This window comes from Leucoraja erinacea, chromosome 28 (genome assembly GCF_028641065.1).
Source record: "Leucoraja erinacea ecotype New England chromosome 28, Leri_hhj_1, whole genome shotgun sequence".
NCBI lineage: Eukaryota > Metazoa > Chordata > Chondrichthyes > Rajiformes > Rajidae > Leucoraja > Leucoraja erinaceus.
In genome coordinates, this window is record NC_073404.1 from 17,287,445 (window position 1) to 17,310,010 (window position 22,566).

At 41.5% G+C, this 22,566-nt stretch overlaps 1 protein-coding gene across 4 annotated transcripts in view; it reads left to right on the forward strand.

The window, feature by feature from the left end:
* The window catches only part of LOC129710715 (NADPH--cytochrome P450 reductase-like), a 64,699-nt gene that overhangs the window by 35,138 nt on the left and 6,995 nt on the right, over positions 1-22,566 (forward strand). For all 4 annotated transcript variants that reach the window (XM_055657900.1, XM_055657901.1, XM_055657902.1 and 1 more), the window contains 12 exons: positions 814-942; positions 2,885-3,034; positions 3,851-3,975; positions 6,447-6,536; positions 8,684-8,782; positions 9,546-9,662; positions 13,566-13,684; positions 14,437-14,618; positions 15,445-15,594; positions 17,155-17,422; positions 19,095-19,240; positions 21,590-21,675. In XM_055657900.1, coding sequence (XP_055513875.1) covers positions 814-942; positions 2,885-3,034; positions 3,851-3,975; positions 6,447-6,536; positions 8,684-8,782; positions 9,546-9,662; positions 13,566-13,684; positions 14,437-14,618; positions 15,445-15,594; positions 17,155-17,422; positions 19,095-19,240; positions 21,590-21,675 — 1,661 coding nt within the window. The remainder of the gene's footprint in view (positions 1-813; positions 943-2,884; positions 3,035-3,850; positions 3,976-6,446; positions 6,537-8,683; positions 8,783-9,545; positions 9,663-13,565; positions 13,685-14,436; positions 14,619-15,444; positions 15,595-17,154; positions 17,423-19,094; positions 19,241-21,589; positions 21,676-22,566) is intronic.

Genomic DNA, 22,566 nt, shown 5'->3' on the forward strand with positions numbered 1-22,566 from the left:
GTGTATTATTGCTGGACAGGTGGGACTCTATGCTCCTCTTTTGGTCCGCCTTGGCTTTTTTAATTCCACTTTTCAGATCGGCTCGAGCAGCCCTGTACAGAGCTCTGTCACCTGACCCGAAGGCAGCATCGCGGGCTCTGAGCAGTGTGCGGACCTGGCTGGACATCCAGGGTTTCTGGTTTGGGAAAACCCGTATGTTTTTGGCCACAGTCACGTTTCCAATGCAGAACTTGATATAGTCCAGTACCGTTCCTGTGAATGTTTCCAGATCCTGGTGTTCGAAAATGTCCCAGTTTGTTTGTGTAAAGCAGTCCTGTAGTTTGGAGAGTGCATTTTCAGGCCAGGTTGTAACAGACTTTATGGTGGGCCTGGCACTGCGTCTGAGGGGGGTGTAGGCTGGGGAGAGCAGGAGGGAGAGATGATCTGACTGGCCGAGTTGGGGGAGGGGAATGGCTCTATACGCGTGCTTGATGTTGGTGTAGACATGATCCAGCGTGTTCTCCCCTCTAGTAGAACACTTGACATGTTGATAAAATTTTGGCAGTACACTCTTCAAGTTGGCCTTGTTAAAGTCTCCTGCAATTATGTGGGAGTTAGATGTGGCCCTTGTGGCTAAGGGGATCAGAGGGTATGGAGAGAAGGCAGGTACGAGATACTGAGTTGGATGATCAGCCATGATCATATTGAATGGCGGTGCAGGCTCGAAGGGCCGAATGGCCTACTCCTGCACCTAATTTCTATGCTTCTATGTTTCTAAATGCTATGTTAAGACACCCTGGACCTTTTTCACCTATTTTGTATTCTTCTCTGCAGGGAAAAAACATAGTTGTATTTTATGGCTCTCAAACAGGAACAGCAGAAGAGTTTGCCAACCGACTCTCGAAAGATGCACAACGTTATGGAATGAGAGGGATGGCCACTGATCCAGAGGAGTACGATATGGTTAGTACTTTATTTTATGGGTCAATTGAAAAGCATTTGAAATTGAAGAAACAAAATTAAATTTACTGAATATAGTCCACCCCTGGATTATGAATGCCTAATTTATGGACATCGCTACAAATGTCTGTAGCGTTCAAAAGTCTGATGCATTCATTGCGACGAATGGCAGAACTAGTTTTCTCTGTCCACTTTTCGTAATTATTCTTATTAATCTTACGCAGTAGTTTTTGTCTTTCATTGCAATACTGTGGAGGTGTGGTTACCGTAGCGAGTGGTTTTCATGCATTTTCCAACTGATGGATAAAATCGGCTGAAGGACATTAGTAAAAACTAAACCGTTTGTTACATGGGGATGTCCTATAGTCAATATTTTTGGAAGGAATGAACATATATTTTCCACTTTTGATTCTTTTTAAAAAGAGAGCAGGAAAAGAAAGATACAAATGAGTAAAGAGCAGGAGATGAGGGCCGGATGAGGCAGGAAGATTTATCTTAGCAGATCATCAACCATGTTAGAAATAAAAATAATCAAAGTGGAGCAATTTTACATTGAATACATTTAGAAATTATTTACTCCATCTGTAACTGAAGTGTTAGTTAGGCAACTTGGCTGGCATGGACGAGTTGTGCCATAGGGACCACATTAATCTTTAAGGGGCCACATTCTCTCCCTAGTTACCCTTTTGCTTTCAGTATAGTTGTAGAATCTCTTCAGATTTTTCCAAATAGCTAAAGCTATCTCATCCTCTCTTTGCCTTCCTGATATCCTCCTATTTCTTTTCACCCATAAGATCAAATTGCATTGTTGAGGGGTGTAAAAACATCAAGATAGGAAACCACTTGTCATATAGCCAGCATGGATCATAGAAAAGTTTGAATTTTCAGGGGGTAGTGAAATTGGTATTGTATGGAGGTGATTGGGTAATTGAGTAAGAGTAGAATCGATTCAACCATGTCTGGCAATGATGTTTAGATTAGAGAAGAAATATCGATTACAATCAAGGAATCGGTTTTCTTGATTTTCTTCCAATCCAACCTGTACCATTGTCAGGCAAGTGATTCCAGATATCAACCATTCTCAGTTTATGCACAAAACCTTAAAACTCCTTTCACCTTAAATGAACCCATTATGTTGACAAAGGCCTTCTTCAATTTATCCGATACAAAAGCCAAAGAGAAAAACCAGTAAGCAAGTCAGTTGGGCTTGGTTAATTTGAAGCCTTGAACCGGTTCAATTTCGTACCTTGAGTCATATTTTAAGAGATATAAACCAAATTATCCGCTAAGTAGCTTTAAGTACATCCCATTCCAGGATGCTTGTCTAAAGCATCATAGTACAGCACACTAGGCTTGTCGTATGCCGAGCTGCAATCTCATTAGGAAAATGGAGAAATTCCTTATGGTTCTGGGCCTCTTGCAATCTTGGAATTCAAATATTGCAGCAAATGAAGTATTTTTGAAGGGAAACCATTGTTGCAATAAACACAGCAGTTGATTTACAATCACCAAACACTCAAACCGCATGTGTTTTATATGGTGATTAAGGAGTATTGTCATGGGTTATGGTGATGTCTTCAGGGAAATTGAAAAGTCCAGAAGGTGTTCTGCAAGGAAGGTTTAACCGCATCATGCTAGCAATTTTCCCACAACCAGTACCTCCAAAAATAGTTTGATTATTTATTTGTTGCTTGAGACTTTGAATGCCCTATCCCCTCCCTATAAATTGGCACCATTAGTTGTCCTTCAGAAGCAAACCAGTGGTTGTGAAACAGCTTTACATTGTACTGAATTTACCAACGATGCACTTCCCGTTAATTATACTTTAGAATTATATTTTAGAATCTAATGATTAGTATCTAATGGAGGTGAATGGGTAATTTGGGAAGAGTAGAATCGATGATAATACTAATGATATTGTGATGCAATTTTCTATTCCTTTCAGTCAGAATTAAGTCGACTTACTGAACTAGAAAACTCCTTGGCAGTCTTCTGTATGGCTACGTATGGAGAAGGAGATCCCACTGACAATGCACAAGACTTTTATGACTGGATGCAAGAAACTGATGCTGATCTCTCTGGCATAAAATATGCAGTAAGTATCTTGAGGCGGGCACTTATTTGAGATTTGCAAACCTTGTGCATTGTCTAATCATCCACAGATTGTTGAGTTTCATGTATGTATTAAAACAGCCTTGAATAAATGGTCATGCAGTCTTAAAGCTATTTCATGGAATAAGTTAATTACTGCATAAATCAACCAGTGTGTGTGCAATAACCCATGCTGGGAAAAGAAATAAGGAGGAAAATTTCAGAATCTTTGACCATTTTTTAATCATCCCTGGCTCGAGAGGAATGTTTGCAAATTCCTGCACCTAAAAGAGAAGAAATAATAAATTAATTACAGTTAATTAATTATTTCTGTTTAGTTTCAGACCTGGGCAAAGTACTGAAAGCAACTTAGGGACATGACAAAAACTTAATTTGGAATATGTTGTGGACAGTCAGCAAGGATTTATGGGGAAAGTCATGTCCGACTAATGATTACATTTTTTGAGTATGTAACAATGACGCTCAAAAAATATTTAATTTAGTAGAGAAAAGGTTGGATAGATTAAGGTTAGTTAGACTGGGTAGATTAAGATTGTGTTTGTTAACTACACTATTATAAGTGCATAAGGTTTATTTGATACTTAATTTATATGCGACTGTCCTCTACCCACTGGTTTTCAGGGGAATTTTTGCGAGAGTTACTGTAGTTTTCTCGCCTCCTGAAGCAGTCTGATTCCCGAGTAAATTGATTGTGTACTCTTTAATATGCAGTGTGCCAACAATCAGTTGGTGTTAATAAATATTATTTAATTAGCTATTCAAGGTTACCAGTCTGAAAAAATATTACATTTTTTAATAGGTCTTTGGACTTGGAAATAAAACTTATGAACACTTTAATGCAATGGGCAAATACGTAAACAAAAGACTGGAGGAGTTGGGAGCAGAAAGGATCTTTGAGCTCGGTCTGGGAGATGATGATGGCAAGTGAGTGCAATTCCGCAAGTTTTTTATGAATGTTATGATTTGTAGAAGATATTCTTTTTGCCTTTGCTTGGTGTACTTAAAATAATAAAGGGTTTGCTTTTCTTCCTGCTGAGCAGAAGGCCACTTGCTTTGGTCTTGCTCCATATCTGAACTGTTATCCTTGAATGCTGCGGCAGATGGTTGGAGAAAGGAATAAATGACATGTTAAATGTTGTTGTTTATAAAAATAAAAGCATTACCTTGAATGACTCTTTCAAGTCCGAGTCCAACATGTTGAACAAGTAATGTTGTCGTAATTGTAGCAGTGGTAAAACCTTGAGCAGAGACCAAGCAATAAAATCTGAAATATTGACCTGTTCATTCTTTCGAACAAAGTTAGACCTTTAATGCTGATGGTAAACAGAGGTTGCAACAGATGGCATCCTGCTGCTGTGTTTGTTTTTGGCATATTGACATGCTTTAAAAAAAAAGGTTCAGTTGACACAATTTCAATTGCACCATATTCCAACCAAATCAGAGTGGAGTTGACTTTTCAGGAGGTGTGTGGTGGGGGGGGTGCAAGTCATGTTATTTCATTATCAAATCTGGTTGAAATATCTAATTAGAAAGTAAGCGATAAAGGGATGTCTGTGGTTTAGTACATTTAGAATGCTGAAGGTGGGGTAATGAGGTGCCCATTCTCAAATACAAGACTGAGTTATAAATGTGATGGGAAAGCTATTGCAGGGAATTTTGAGGGACGGGACCTACTCGTATGTGGAAAGGGAATTAGAGATAATTAGAAAGTCTTTGTAGATTGGATGTGATGGCTGGACTGAAGCCTGAACCCAGGACTCGATGAATAGTCATGTTCTCTGACCTACAGACCTATCTCCTAAGGTGTATTATTGATCGTTTATCCTATTTTTCTACTTTCTTTCTTTCTTTCTTTCTTTCTTTCTTTCTTTCTTTCTTTCTTTCTTTCTTTCTTTATTTATTTTTCCTATCTATAAATATAAATAAATAATTAGAGGCAATGTTAATATGTAACCGATAAAGGAGGATCCCAGCTACTTTGGTAACTGGGTCCCTGGAAACCTGGATATTTAATATGTAACCGTTAAACAAAGTCTGTATTGGTTTGGACTATGATATGCAGATGCCTCTAATAAAAATTTATTAAAAAAAAAAAAGAAAGTCCTTGTGCGTGAGAATTATGCCTCCCAAATTGAGAGCCTCAGTAAGGCGTGGCTGCAGTTTATGAAAGTTGGGACTTGATTGAGACATGCAAGATCCTGAGGGATCATGATAATAATAATAATAATAATAAAATAATATTTTATTTGCGGGCGCCTTTCAAAGTCTCAAGGACACCTTACAGAAATTAACAAGAGTAAAAAAGACATATAGTCGGAGTAAAATAAATAATAAGGACATCACCAATACACAAATTAAAGACAGAATTCGCCCCAAAGACAAAAAATCGAAAACACAATGTGAAGAGAGAGCAGCGGCAGCTAAACCGCGCCAGCGTACACTCTCCCTTCCGACAGCCATCTTGGACACAGACTAAAATATTCACTTACACACAAAAAATCATCCCCCCACAATGGTTACCACTGTGGGGGAAGCCATAATGTCCAGTCCCCATCCCCAGTTCTCCCAAAGTCAGGCCTACGGAGGCCCGATGATCCTGGCCGTTCTGGCAGGGTGCTGTTGCCCCAGCGTCGGGAGAGTCCTTTCAGCGGCTGGGCCACCTGGAACAGCCGCTTCCTAACTGGAGACCGCGGCTTCCGAAGCCGACAAGGCCGCGCCGGTTTGGAGCTCCCAGGCTCCTGATGTTAAAGTCGGCGCCGCCCTCTCTGCTCCGAAGACCCGCAGCCCCGCAGCCCGGAGGTGTTGATCTCGGCAGTCAAAGCTCAACGGAGCTCCAACGCGTCGATCCAGCGCGGCGACCCAGGCAAGGCATCGCCCGCTCCACTTCGCGATAGCGCTCCAGCGCTGTGCCGCCACCGAAGCTGAGGTGCTGGGCGGTCCCCACCAGGAAACGGTGCTCCACGCCTGCTGGTAGGCCACGAGGACGGGTCGACGGGGCAGCCGGGAGAAAAAGCTGCCTCACCGACCAGGTAGGGACCTAGAAATATTGTTACCCCCTACCCCCCACATTAAAAAGTCTATCTCTCCCACAAACAAAGCACAGGACTCAGTAAAACTACAAAAAAAAAGTGAATTAAACGGACGGCTGCTGGTTAGCAGCCGTTCCCCAAGATGGCTCCCCCCGCTGTGGTGGATTTTTCTTCTTCTGGGAGAAGTTAGAATTGAGTAACTATTTAAAAAAATAAGGGACTGCCCATTTCAAACGTTGATGGGTAAATCTTTAGTGTGCCAGTATTTTTGGAAAATTGGAAGGGCCGAACTCCTGCTATTTTCTATGTTGTGCCTAAATGCTAAAATTCTGTTAAATATCTGGGATTTATTTTCCAATCTATTAGCCTGGAAGAGGATTTCATCATGTGGCGGGAGCAGTTCTGGCCAGCAGTGTGCGAGTTCTTTGGAGTGGAAGCCACTGGTGATGATTCCTGGTGAGTCTCTCTATGAGAATTTACTGAGGCCAATTCTTAATATGCTGATTTTTCTTGAAGGGACTTCACCCTTCATAGAATCGTACTGCGTGGAAACATGTTCCACACTGGCCAACATGTCCCATCTACACATTAACATGATCAAAGTCACTCTGTTATCTATGCAAAGCTTTCAGCTGCTCTATTTTGTGTGGTTATTAAATATTGCCATTTAGTTTTACCAAATGCTAACATGATCTGGTGATCAGTGCGAACGATGTGATGCAAAATCATCAGCTGTTTTCCCAATTGCAATCGTTGTTGTACTTGGTGATTTGTGACTCATGAACATTTCATGAGTGATTTCATGGTGATAATTTTCCAATGTTCTGTAGATTCCGGGTCAGTTCCTGTGGATTGGAGGGTAACTAATGTTATCCCACTTTTTAAGAAAGGCTGGAGAAAGAAAACAGGGAATTATAGACCAGTTAGCCTGACAGCGGTGGTGGGGAAGATGCTGGAGTCAATTATAAAAGATAACATTGCGGCACATTTGGATAGCAGTAACAGGATCGGTCTGAGTCAGCATGGATTTACGAAGGGGATGCTTCACTAATCTTCTGGAATTTTTTGAGGATGTTACTAGGAAAATGGACAAGGGAGAGCCAGTGGATGTAGTGTACCTGGACTTTTAGAAAGGTTTTGATAAGGTCCCACATAGGAGATTAGTGGGGGAAATTAGAGCACATGGTATTGGGGGGTAGGATACTGACATGGATGGAAAATTGGTTGGCAGACAGGAAACAAAGAGTAGGGATTAACGGGTCCCTTTCAGAATGGCAGGCTGTGACTAGTGGGTTACCGCAAGGTAAGGTGCTGAGACTGCAGCTATTTACAGTATACATCAATAATTTGGATGAAGGGATTAAAAGTAATATTAGCAAATTTGCAGATGACACAAAGCTGGGTGGCAGTGTGAACTGTGAGGAGGATGCTATGAGGATGCAGGCTGACTTGGACAGGTTGGGTGAGTGGGGAGATACTTGGCAGATGCAGTTTAACGAGGATAAATGTGAGGTTATGCACTTTGGTGGCAAAAACAGGAAGGCAGATTATTATCTGAATGGTGTCATGTTGGGAAAAGGGGAAGTACAAAGAGGTCTGGGGGACCTTGTCCATCAGTCACTGAAAGTAAGCATGCAGATACAGCAGGCAGTGAAGAAAGCTAATGGCATGTTGGCCTTCATAACAAGATGAGTTGAGTACAGGAGCAAGGAGGTCCTTCTGCAGTTGTACAGGGCCCTAGTGAGACCACACCTGGAGTATTGTGTGCGGTTTTGGTCTCCAAATTTGAGGAAGGTTATTCTTGCTATAAAGGGAGTGCAGCGTAGGTTCACGAGTTTAATTCCCGGGATGGCTTGACTGTCATATGTTGATAGAATGGAGTGGCTGAGCTTTTATACTCTGGAATTTAGAAGGATGAGAGGGAATCTTATTGAAACATATAAGATTATTAAGGGATTGGACATGCTAGAGGCAGGAAACATGTTGGAGGAGTCCAGAACCAGGGGCCACCGTTTAAGAATAAAGGGTAGGCAATTTACAACGGAGATGAGGAAAAACTTTTTCACCCAGAGAGTTGTGAATCTGTGGAATTCTCTGCCTCAGAACGCAGTGGAGGCCAATTCTCTGGACACTTTCAAGAGAGTTAGATAGAGCTTTTGAAGATAACAGTCAGGGGATATGGTGAGGCAGGAACGGGGTGCTGAATGTGGATGGTCAGCCATGATCACAGTGAATGGCATTGCTGGCTCGAAGGGCCGAATGGCCTATTCCTGCACCTATTGTCTATTGTCTATTGTCATCTGGTCTCAAATATTCACTTGCCACTTCTCTGCTTAACCTGAATGTTATCATGTACACTACACTCTTCATTTCTAATTGCAAAAGGAGATGTATTTTTATTCTCTTTGCTCCACTCTCTCTGTACATATGTAATTTGTATTCCTCAATTGCATGCACTGTGCAAATGGCTGGTTGCAAATATATTTCATGGATTATCTTTTCAATTTTGTACTGTTTGAATGTCAGAATCACTGTGTGATAAACTAATATGTAAATTATAAGTAATATTGTAATTAAGTAACCACGTGCTTATTCTTCCGCAGTATTCGTCAATATGAGCTAGTGCTGCATAATGACATCAACATGAATAAAGTCTACATGGGAGAAATGGGACGTCTCAAAGCTTATGAAAATCAGAAACCGTGAGTGTTTTGGCCAATGTCCCTGCAGTTATCACTATAATCTCAACTGTAGTTATTTGTGTAATTTCACATTCTCCTAGTTGTAGTACAAATAGTGGAAGATTAGCTGTATTGCTTATCGCCAAATTCATTCCAGTTATTGATTTAACTCTGCACAGCATGTTGCAGAAATGTGCCATCATAACTTGCCCCAGATGTAATTCCTCAAAGTTCTTATTGCTGGGTCCCTAGCAGAGACATTTGTATCATCATTAGCCACAAGTGGGGTACCAGAGGACCGGAGGGTGGCTAATGTGCCTATCATTTCAGGGCCACAAGCACAAGCCTGGGAAATATAGGCCGGTGAGCTGAATGAGGTGGGAAAGTTACTGGAGAGGATTCTGACTAAAAACAAAATATGGTGTGTGGCCAATGAACTGGGGAGTGGGCCAGATATGTACAGGCACAATAAATGAGCGTTTTCTCCTTTGTTTTTGCTCCGAGGTTAAAGTTATATGGTCCACATCAAAGGGAATGTAGTAATGATTAAACGAGTTAAATCTTTTTTAAATAAAGTGGCCTTAATGTGGGTGACGTGAACTCTTTTAAAAACGTTGATTGTAGGAAGAAGGGAGCAATAAAGTTCATTGCTTAAATCAAAAGATAGCTGGACTGATACATTTTGAAAAAAATCAGTCTTCCTGGGTTCCTTTACACCTTCAGCACCGAACAATACTTTTTAACTGATGTGGTTTTCTCATTTATGGTTTTATGTCCACTGTAGGCCTTTTGATGCAAAGAACCCATTTTTGGCACCTGTGACAGAAAATCGGAAACTGAATAAAGGAGGAGAACGGCACCTCATGCACCTGGAGCTGGACATCAGTGGTTCAAAGATAAGGTAAAGTGAGGACTTCAAGCATATGGCTCCCCTCTGGTTTTTAAGACTTTGCATACGATCATGCTAATCTTATCTTTAATTCTTCTTCACTGAATGATCCCCCAACCCTGAATTTCCTTGCAGTCTGAAATTCGGACTGGGTTAACCTTAAGTATACTTTGCAACTAAACCCCATACAAAGACCAAGGAGCTCATTGTAGACTTCAGGAAGTCCAGAGGCGGCACGCACACCCCCATCCACATTAACGGGACGGAGGTGGAACGTGTTTCTAGCTTCAGGTTCCTGGGAGTCAACATCTCCAATGACCTCTCTTGGACCCACAATACCTCTACTCTGATCAAGAAGGCTCATCAGCGTCTCTTCTTCCTGAGGAGACTGAAGAAGGTCCATCTGTCTCCTCAGATCCTGGTGAACTTCTACCGCTGCACCATCGAGAGCATCCTTACCAACTGCATCACAGTATGGTATGGCAACTGCTCTGTCTCCGACCGGAAGGCACTGCAGAGGGTGGTGAAAATTGCCCAACGCATCACCGGTTCCACGCTCCCCTCCATTGAGTCTGTCCAAAGCAAGCGCTGTCTGCGGAGGGCGCTCAGCATCGCCAAGGACTGCTCTCACCCAAACCATGGACTGTTTACCCTCCTACCATCCGGGAGGCGCTACAGGTCTCTCCGTTGCCGAACCAGCAGGTCGAGGAACAGCTTCTTTCCGGCGGCTGTCACTCTACTAAACAACGTACCTTGGTGACTGCCAATCACCCCCCCCCCGGACACTTATTATTTATTTTTTATTCAAATCGTTTGCTATGTCACTCTTCAAGGGAGATGCTAAATGCATTTCGTTGTCTCTGTACTGTACACTGACAATGACAATTAAAATTGAATCTGAATCTGAATCAGAAGAGGATTCTAAATATTTACAAGCCTTCTCTGCATCTAAATCTTATATGGCTTGGGTTGCCTTTTATTTTAAAAGCCTTTGTTCTGTGCCCCAATTCTAGAAATCTCACTGGTGAAATATCCTCCCCTGGGATCTTTCTTCCACATCTCAATGAATGTCTATTCTAGTCAATCTTTCCTTGCATCTAGCGAGCCTACAATGTACCATCTAAGTATGTGCTTCCTTAAACAAAATCAAAAGGGGTTAATCTTAAGGGCTTGGACAGGCTAGATGCAGGAAGATTGTTCCCGATGTTGGGGAAGTCCAGAACAAGGGGTCACAGTTTAAGGATAATGGGGCAATCTTTTAGGACTGAGATGAGAAAAACATTTTTTACACAGTGGTGAATCTCTGGAATTCTCTGCCACAGAATGTAGTTGAGGCCAGTTCATTGGCTATATTTAAGAGGGAGTTAGATGTGGCTCTTGTGGCTAAAGGGATCAGGGGGTATGGAGAGAAAGCAGGTACAGGATACTGAGTTGGATGATCAGCCATGATCATATTGAATGGCCTACTCCTGTACCTATTTTCTATGTTTCTATGTAAAACTGTACGTGATGGAACTTGCTATGGTCTCACCAAAGACTTGCATGTGTTGCAAATGTAGGATTTCTTGGGGCTGTGTGTTGATCTCAGGTCCTGGTGTTTGGGGATGAGTTTGGTTTGGATTATGGTGATGAAGGTGGAGCTATAGTCAATCGATGGGAGTCTAATATAAGTGTCCTTGCCATCCAGATGTTCCAAGGATGAGTGCTGTGCCAGGGAGATGGCATTTGCTTTGGGTCGGTTGCCATGATAGGTAAATTGCAGTGGCTCTTGGTTGCCTGGAAGGTTATTAATCTGTGTCATGACCAGCCTATCGAAGCACCTCATGATGATGGACGTCAGAGCCACCAGCTGCCATTCATTGAAGCATTTAATCTTGCATTTGTTTTGGTAATGGGATGATAGTGGATTCTCGGGCTTCAATTGCTGCATGTCAGCAGAGAGAAAGTGCACTACCCGGGTGTTAAACACCCCCAAACAAACAATCCAAGCAAATAAATAAACTGGAAGTGGGATAACAATCTCAACATTCCAAAATTATATGTTAAACCTCATAGAGTGCAGTGAGAATGAGGGTGAGATGAATGAAGCAGTGATGGAAGAGTTGGCAGCACATTTTTTTTTATTCGGAAGGATCCCTTTGAATTGAAATGACGGCTCGCATGGGTCCTCTGTGATTGGAAGCATCTCTACATATTAAAATAATTTCATATCGGAGCTATTAATTTCAAACACTAATAGAGTGAATACACTAAATACACCTAATTCACACTAATACCTTCAGTATTAAAAAGGTTATGGCCATTTTCAAACTCGGAAATTAGCATCTTGTTCTCTATTGCTTTTCCATTGACTTAACACAAAAGCAGTGATCGAGGACAGTCAAAAGCCCATAATTTTCTTAAAAATTAAGGGAACTGAATGAAATTTTCAGTTATTATAGATTGAAGCATTCTGAAACAAATATAAAACATTTTACTTGGATGATCTGAAATTAAAGCATATAATTAGTTAATTACCTAATTGTAGTTAATTACAAAATTGACCATTGTGACGGAAATAGTAATAAACACCCAGACTGCCTTGAAAATTCAAAAATGTGATATTCTCAAGATCAGAACTAATATTATTGTATTATATGCTGTAAGTCCGTTACAGATAGGTAAATTATAATTTCTAGCAATAGACCAAATCTTTATGGATAAGATCAGTTGCTAGCTGGTACATTGGCATATCATAATCCTCATATTGTAACCAATAAGCAACTCTGTACACCTTGTTTTTCCTTAACTTTTCAATTTTGGCATTGGAAACTACAGGTTTTTGCTCTTCAAACCACGCCTGACATGCCTTTCTGCCCACTACTTTCCCATTAAGAATGTCCTGTAGATTCCATTTCTAAAGAAAAGGATATTTTAAAAAAAATATCTTAAATATCCAAATAAACTAATCCCATTCACACAAGAATTCACAATATAACATGATTTTTAAATTTCACTGTCATGAATTTATATGCCAAATGGAAGGAATGTAATGTTTAATTCCCATAAATTAATCAAGAAACATCCACTCAATATAATAAAAAATATTATTATTTTGCACAATACATGGGACTAAAACTGATATTTAGTATAAAAATATTGACTATGGATAATAATAATAATAATAATACATTTTATTTATGGGCGCCTTTCAAGAGTCTCAAGGACACCTTACAAAAATTTAGCAGGTAGAGGAAAAACATGTAAGGGGAATTAAATAAATAGTAGAGACATGACTAGTACACAAATTAAAGACAGAATTCAATTCAAAACACAATATGAGGCAATTAATGCACAGATGAAAAGGGAGGATAGACAATAACACAAAATATAGATGATTTAGATACTCTTATGACATGATTGTCCAACAAAAAGAGCATTTAAATCATCTTGCGAGTGGGTTTTTCTGGAACGCGATCGATTGGAACGTTGCATTTGCGGTGAATTTGAACTCCATATCAGCAGCAGAAACACTGCCGGCTCATATGGGGCCCAAATCACATTTTTGCAACGTAAAATTAGATTAAAGCCATCCCAAGAAACAAGATTACATGTAAAATAAACGATTTACCTTTTTTGACCGTTCTTGCGATCTGTCACGCTGTAGGCGTTGAGGGCGTTAGGAGTCGCTTTTTATTTTAACCTAACTATTAAATTGTCTCGCCATTTGAAGAAAACAAAATCGGGAACGAAAGACGGATCGATTTTTCCTCAGCAGCTAGCATCCCGAGGAAATCTGCCTCAGTCAGGCAGGCAGTTTTAAATCCCGTTTCCCCCCGCCAAAGTCGCGCACACGGCTAGTGGTAGAACTGCAGCGCCGCTGAAGGTAAGTTTTGTAACATCGCTAACTTGTGCTTTATTTCCTTTGTGTTGTAGATACGAGAGTGGAGACCACGTGGCAGCGTTCCCTACAAACGACTCCACCATGGTCACTGAGATTGGCAAAATACTGAACTCTGACTTGGACGTAGTCTTTTCCTTAAAAAACCTTGATGGTGAGTGGCAAGTAAACTTCCTAATTCAATGAAATGGAGAAAGTAGGAGGAAGAAATAATTATCAAATAACAGTATATTAACATATTATTCAAACTGAGGCATCTGTTGTTCATTTCTGTGAGGGGAATGGGTTTTAATGAACATGTAACCCGTATTCATTGTAATATTAAAATATAATGTTTCATGTAATCAAGGACATAATGTGGCACAGTGAAAAGCTCCCCCTGTGTAAGAATTGTAAGAGTTCATTCTCATTTGATTATTACATCTGGTCACAATGTGAGGCATTGGGGAAAATAATTCAAATTTAATCTGTATGTGCCTGTAGTTTCCTGCGTAACCATTGCTGAACTGCTGTATTTCTCCAGCAGAGATGATGCCTAAAAATCTTCCAATCTTTTATTTCTGCATGTTAGTGATTAAAAATAAATAGACCAACTGAAATATGTTGTTGGTCATAAAGTGTGTAACTCCAATAAATCTGGTCAAAAGTAATGGAATCAGCTTTCCTTCTGCTAAGAAATGTGGATCTTCATCGGGACCTGATTTTATCACCCTCCTATAATTGTCTTGCAGGTCACTTTCAGGATGAACATGCATTAACTTTAATCAACAGCACTTTGCTTTGTTTCAGATCAGTTATCCATCAACTGCTCCAAATTCACAACTTTTTAATTCCCATTACAATGAATGATCTGCTGCAACTATACATGCATTCTATTAATTTATCCTGTGTGGTTGTATGTTTCAGAGGAGTCCAGTAAAAATCACCCATTCCCATGCCCAACCACGTACCGAACAGCATTGTCACATTATCTGGATATCAGCAATCCTCCACGCACTAATGTCCTCTATGAACTGGCACAGTATGCATCAGACCCCACAGAGCAAGATTTTCTACGGAAAATGGCTTCTTCCTCCCCAGAAGGAAAGGTAGAGTATGCCAGTTTGCAGAGAACCTAGTTAGGCAAGCCCTGTTTAGGTGGCAAATGAGCTTCCACCTGTGCGATTTGTTTTGTATTCCCTCTCTCGCCTGCTCTGTACTGTTTTCGTTTTTTTGCCCATTAGTTACAACATCTGCCTTTCTTTCGGTGATCTGCTCTCAACACTGTAAACTCTAAACTTTGCAGTTCTTTCCCTAGAATTGTTTAGCATCTGATTAAACTTGTTTTACGCCGACCTATTTGATTTAACTTTCATGCACATAACCAAATATGCAGTTGAGCCCATGAAGTGTTTTCAAAAACTGTGAGATGTAAATAGTGCTGGATGAATTAAAAAATATGATCTTTGTTCTGTTTGTTGGTGTCCCCAACTTACAAAAGACAAAACCAGCGCAAATCCTGTGGTCATTAGTGTCATATCATACAGCACGGAAACAGAATGTTAAGCCCAATTCATCCATGCCGACCAAGATACCCCAACCAAGTTCGTCCCATCTGCCCCCGCGCATGGCCTGTATCTCTCTAACCCTGTCCTATTCATGTACCTGATGTAATGTGTATGTTTCAATAAAATGTGGGCTATAATATTTTGAATAGTCGGGTCCAAATTAAATGCAGCACAGGACGCCACTATGTGGCCAACAAAAATATTTGCTAGCTCTCGAGTTATTAAAAGTTTTTATTTTGTGAATTTTATGAGTTAATCTGCTGACCAGCAATTTTGGAGAATGGCATCTGGTAAATGCTAAATCTGTCACTAAGATTTTGAATGAGGGCTAGCGTCTGAGTTAAGAGATTGTTGTATTGTTTTTCAGTCACAATACTTAAAGTGGGTGGTTGAAGCTAGAAGAAACATTCTGGCCATCCTCGAAGACTTGAAGTCCCTCCGCCCTCCCATCGATCATGTCTGTGAGTTGCTGCCACGGCTACAGGCCCGCTATTATTCCATTGCTTCATCTTCAAAGGTGAGACTAGCTGAGAAGACTTGCCAATTTTTTATTTTAAAATGATTGAATATTGGTATGCATGCACTTGATCATTTTGTAACAACTTTTTTCTGACAACTGGTTTCTTATTATTAAACTAATTAAATGGGTAATGCTGCATATAAACCAAGGACTAAAATATGACTAAATTCATCCAATTGACATTATGCTGGAATGTATTATAATTAATGAAGATTATCAGAAAAATTCCCTTTAAACCATTTGGGCCAACATAGGGGGCACCTGGTTGTCTTAATTTCCTGCTGTGGCCTGAAGAGGGATGACTGGATCCAAGGCAGGCATTTGTGCTGGCAGTCTAATTAAAGCATCAGCCTTGAGTTGGAGGAAAGTTGTGGGTTCACGCCTTTATCCAGAGAACTGAACACATGTAAAGTTTGACATTCCACTGCACTGCTGGGGGAGTGCTTAACTCAGCAGTATTTTTATGAGGTAAAATCAATGCCTTGTCTGTCCATTTGGTTGGATAAATCCTACAGCATTACTTTGATTACAAAAGATTTCTGTTTCCTTGGCCAATATTTTTCATGCTTCCATACTACAAAGAAGGAAGCTATTCTCAGCAATTCAATTAACCAACTAATTTCCCTGTAATCTGTTCTCGCATGTTTATTAACTCCTTATCCATCTACACAAGGTGGTAATTTACTGTAGACACTTAAGGGCCTGTCCCACTTGGCCGTTATTCGCACGCCATTTACACGACCTGCTAGCGTGTGGGTAGCGCGGGACGTTTGCCTGGAGTGGTGTGGAGTGGCGTGAAGGAGTGTGGACTTCGTCCTGCACAAAATCTTCGTGCGCCACCAGCCTGTCGCGTAACTGACGGCCAAAGTGGGACAGGCCCAAGACCCTGGCACGGCGCAACATCTCACCTCCAACAGCAGCAGAAGCAGGCAAACGATCGCCGAGCTCGGCCTGGGGCTCACGGCCGTTGCGGATCCGGATCCGCCCCCACTCCTATTGGAGATAGACACAAAATGCTGGAGTAACTCAGCGGGACCGGCAGCATCTCTGGAGAGAAGCAATGGGTGACGTTTCGGGTCGAGACCTTTCTTCAGACTGAAGAAGAGTTTCGACCCGAAACATTATCCATTTCTTCTCTCCAGAGATGCTGCCAGTCCCGCTGAGTTACTCCGGCATTTTGTGTCTATCTTCAAATGATGTCACGCGCTCCAGATGGCTGTGCGGACGCATGATGACGCGCGACCGTCACGTGTAAGTCACTACTGGCCTGTCGTGTAAATGATGGCCAAGTGGGACAGGCCCTTTAATCTACCAATCTGTATGTTTTTGGGATGTGGGTGGAAACCAGGGCATAGAGGGGAAACCCTCACAGTAACAGCAGAGGACACGCAAACTCCACACAGGCAGCACTGGATTATTTATCTCACAGCCAACCAAACTTGTTAGTTAGTTTTATATGAATTTGTACGTTTTATATGATTTACCAAAGAATATGCATATTACAATGCTGTTTTTTTAGTTTTTTTAACCGGTTTTAAAATGTCTGCTTTGTTTTAGGTTCACTCTGATTCAGTTCACATCTGTGCAGTTGTAGTAGAGTATGTATCTAAAGCAGGTCGCACCAACAGAGGTGTTGCAACAACTTGGCTACAAAACAAGGTGCCAACGATTAATGGTCACAAGCCCACTGTCCCAATGTATGTAAGGAAATCTCAGTTCCGGCTGCCCTACAAATCGAGCACGCCCATTCTCATGATCGGACCTGGCACGGGCATCGCTCCCTTCGTTGGTTTTATTCAGGAACGAGCTTGGCTGAAGCAGCAAGGTACAGGATCAAAATCATACTTCTAATGTTTGCAGGCATCTCTGCTTCTTCCACTGCAGGTGAGCCTGGACTGATTTTGGCAGTCAGCATCCGAGATGTAATTTCTCTCCTACATGCTGCTGCCTTGCTTAGTACTTGGATGCATTCTCAACAATGAGAACATTACTCCAATCTGCACTTATAAGGGCCATTATGTTATTTGTGTTAGTGACTGTGCTGGGAACCTGATACAAACTGTGCACGTTGCCGTAGTCATGTGTGGTAAGATTGTTAATTTGTGGGTTCGGGAATTCCAGTGGAGGGCAGTGATCTGTGTACCAAGATTCTCACACGGCAGCTCGCAGTCCACATGGGTGTTTATTGCAGTACATAGGGTTACAAGCTTTGTTTATACGGAGGACCAAGAGGGCTATAATGAATTGGCACACCAGTGTAACACTTAAGTGGGGTACAAGGTATGTATATGATTTTTGAAACATTCACGGTATAACGAGATAGTCACAAGATGTCTTCCTGCTAAGAATTCTGCTGGACATTTTCATAGCTTGGCCTTATGCTAGACATTTATAACTTGTTTGAGTCTTTTTGCATCAGTTGATATTTGCATCAGTTGCTTTTGAATCGGAAGATTTGCATTTGCGTAACTAGACCCAACGTTCAAACTGGGACGCATGATCTTGCATGAGACTGTGCTTCAGAACTGAGGGAGCATTAAGTTGTCATGGTGGCTGACTTTGAGGGAAATATTAAACAAGGGATGCATATTTTTGCTGATCATTAGAGGCCTCGTGGCACTATCTGAAGGAAGTTAGAACACCTAAGCAAACAGAAGCAGAGTTGTGCCCTTTATCCTGTCTACTCACTTCACCCTTCAGTCCCTTCAATCCAATCTTTTATCACGGCAACACTTTCCTGCTCTAACCCCATATCTGTTGATTCCCAGAATACCTAAAAATCTATCAATGTCCTTTTATAATATACTCAGTAGCTGAACCGACACAGCTCTTGGTAGAGACTTCCAGATTCATCGTATCTGAGTGAAGAAACTTATTTCCTGAGTGGCCAACTGCTACTTTTGAGACTTTGGCTCCTGATTCTAGATGCCCGACTCGAGGGAAACATCTCTGCATCTTTATATGAGACTTGTATGGTTCAGTGAGATTACACCTCATTTATAATTTGAGAGTTAACCTCTCTTCGTATCACAAATGTAGCCACCCAGGATTAAATTTGATAAACCTTGACTCATCTTTCTCATTCATAAGCATGTCCTTGCTTGGCAGGAGAAAATAAACAGCACAATATGTCAGATGTGATCTCGCCATGGCCCAACAATTGCATCCATTTCCTTCTGTTCCTGGACTTGTGCTCTTGCAATTAAAGTCAATGTTTGAATCGTCTTCCTGGTGCACAAGCATGCTAATTTTCAGTGATATGTGTGCAAGAGCATCCAATTCCTTTAGAACATTAGCATCTATCAAATCTGCCTTTCACCTTTGATTTGTGGACACTGGCATTTTTAACCCTGGAATGTGTTGAGTTTACCTGCGCTGGCTTCCCACCATATTGTTTGTTTTTTAGTCATCTGTTTTATCTGTAAAATAAACTCCTAACTGCTTAAACCTGTGTAGAATGCGTTGGTGATGAAAGATCTATCCTGTGGTTTTTACAGGGAAGGAGGTTGGCGAAACTGTGCTGTACTATGGCTGCCGGCATAAGAACGAGGATTACCTTTATCAGGAGATGCTGGAGCAGTTCCAGCAGGATGGTGTCCTCACTCAGCTTAATGTAGCCTTCTCCAGGGACCAGGGCGAGAAGGTAAATCAGTCGCAAGCCAAATTGTGGATCATAATCATTATCCTGCCCCTACATTATCCTGTGGCCTTCTATGTGTCCTGAAATCCTTTCTTTTTAATGCACTAAGCAATGCAAAGTTTGAAAATTGATTTTATTGTTAAAATAAAGACAAATATTATTGTTTCTTCACATTAAGGCCCCTGATGAAGTGGGTCCTTCGTTTTTAACATTTAATTTAGTATTATGATCGGCACATACATCCTAGACTGAAGAGCCTATTCCTGTGCTGTTCTGTTCCAATTTCTAACATGCTACCTCCCAGGGTTTGCTGCTGGTGCCATTCTGTTCCAAACAACTCTTGTGGGTTCATTGCCATTAAGGTCAGATAACCTGGGCAAGTGGCTAAAATTTTGGACCTTTGTTCCAGAGGCATGAGTTTGAACCCAGTCTTGGAAAAGGGGAACTTGAAATCAGGTTGTAAATAACTCGAAGTTAGACGCAAAATGCGGGAGTAACTCAGCGGGATAGACAGCATATCTGGAGAGAAGGAATGGGTGACGTTTCGAGTCGCGACCCTTCTTCAAACTGATGTCAGGGGAGTGGGAGCGACATTAGAGAAGTCACAAGTCCAACCTCCGCAGTTTTGGGGACAGAGCTTTCTCCGGGGCAGCTCCCAGGCTCTGGAACTCCCTCCCCCAACTGATCCGCAATTCCGTGTCCCTCACCATCTTCCAGTTCCGCCTCAAGACCCATCTCTTCACCTCTGCCTATGGTGTCACGCGTTTGAGTCTATTTGCATCAGTTGATATTTGCATCAGTTGCTTTTGAATCGGAAGATTTGCATTTGCTTAACTAGACCCAACGTTCAAACTGGGACGCATGATCTTGCGTGAGACTGTGCTTCAGAACTGAGGGAGCATTAAGTTGTCATGGTGGCTGACTTTGAGGGAAATATTAAACAAGGGATGCATATTTTTGCTGATCATTAGAGGCCTCGTGGCACTATCTGAAGGAAGTTAGAACACCTAAGCAAACAGAAGCAGAGTTGTGCCCTTTATCCTGTCTACTCACTTCACCCTTCAGTCCCTTCAATCCAATCTTTTATCACGGCAACACTTTCCTGCTCTAACCCCATATCTGTTGATTCCCAGAATACCTAAAAAATCTGTCCCACGTGCCGTCACTTTTCATCTGCATTAATTGCCTCGTACTGTGTTTTGTATTGAATTCTGTATTTACTTTGTGTACTAGTCATGTCTCTACTCTTTATTTCATTCCCCTTGCATGTTTTTCCTCTACCTGCTAAATTTTTGTAAGGTGTCCTTGAGACTCTTGAAAGGCGCCCATAAATAAAATGTATTATTATTTATTATACCGCTGGGGTGTAAGCTAACCCAAACAAAATATGAGGTGCTGTTCCTCCAATTTGCGCTGGGCCTCACTGACAATGGAGGACTCACTGACAGAAAGGTCAGATTGGGAATGGGAGGGGGAATTAAAGTGCTGAGCAACCAGGAAATCAGGTAGGTTTGGGTGGACTGAGCGGAGGTGTTCAGTGAAACTGTCGCCGAGCCTGTGCTTGGTCTCACTGATATACTGGAACAGCGGATACAGTCGATGAGGTTGGAGGAGGTACAAGTAAACCTCGGCCTCGCTTGAAAAGACTGTCGGGGTCCTTGGATGGGGTCGAGAGGGGAGGTAAAGGGAGAGGTGTTGCATCTCCTGCGACTGCAGGTGAAAGTACCTGGGGAGGGGGTGGTTTGGGTGGGAAATTGACCAGGGATTTGCGGAGGGAAAGGTCTCTGCGGAAAGCAGAAAGGGGTGGAGATGGGAAGATGTAAATAACTCAAGCTGTTTTTTAAAAAGCTAGTGCAAGGCTAATTGTCATTTGACGAGCCATGTGGTGCAGAACTATTCCTCAGGACATCTCTACATGTGACTCCAGACTCGTCTGTTGACCGTTTTACTTCCTTAATATCGGGATAATGAATGCCAGCCTTGCTAAAGACATCAAATTTCCATTATATCTTTAAAGAATCTTTCATAGTCCCTTGACCAGGCTTTCAGCCACCACTCCTAATATTGTCTTCTCTGTATCAGATTTTGTTTAATAATGGCCCCATGAAATATCTTTGCAATGTATTTTTCAGTGTTGCATGTGCATCATAAATGTTAGTTATTGTTAGAATTAGCTTTTGATAAGGTGGTGGAAGAAACTGGTTAAATCATTTAAGAGGTGGATGCCCTGAAAAGAAATGAGCTAGTGGAGGTAGCCACTTGTACATTGTGGTTTGAATAATTAATTTTATCTGTTTCTCCCCTCTTCCTTCCATACCCCGCCTGCACCCCAACACCTTCAATAAACTTTAGGAGTATGTTCAACATTTGCTGAAGAGAAATAAAGAGCATGTGTGGAATCTGATCCAGAAGGAGAATGGGCATATTTACATTTGCGGGTAAGTGAAGGGCATGTGTGTGCACAGCTTCACACTTGCATTATATCAAGGGAAATTCTAAGTGTACTATTTTAAGTGGAGAAATATGCGTTTTACAGAATATATCGCATGGAACAGGCCATTTGGCCCAAACCATGCTCCATGTGAGTGTCCTTGCATTTCTTTTCTCCAAATTCCTATCAGCAGAAGCCCCAGAACATAATTGCAGGAGTTGGCTTGGACCATTCAACCACTAACCGCTTCATCAATAATGTTCCTTCCATCATAAGGTGGGAAGTGAAGATGAATGTTGTGCATCAATCCCATTCGCAACTCCTCAGAAAATGAAGCAATCCATGCAAACACTTGAGCATGGGTTAATATGTGATGAGTGATGTTAGTGCCATAAAACTGACTGATGATCGCTAACAAAAGGTAGTCTAACCACCAATCCTTGCATTCAGCGCATTACGTTGTTTCGACCCCACCAACAATATCCTAAGGTTAGCACTGACCAGAAACATGACTGTCTCTCGAAAATCAGATGCGAGGTATTCAGTAGCCAGAGACTTTCCACCTGATGCTCCAAGGCCCTTCCTCTATCTAAAAGGTGCAGGCCACGAGCTTGCTAGAATACTCTGTGAGCGACCTGGATGAGTGTGGTACCATTAGTGCTCAGAAGGTCAACACCATCCATTTCTAATCTAGATTCAATCTAAAAACAGTTGCAATAATGTGCACTTTGGTTGGTAAGCAATAATTCATTTTTGGAGGTGTTAGGCTGAAAGCAATTTTGCCATCTGTACAAATTTCTTGACCAATGGCTATATCAATAAATTTAAGTTATGATATTCAATAGTGTAGCAATGTTACAAAATTTTGAGATTTTAAAAATCAAGTCTGCAATTTATC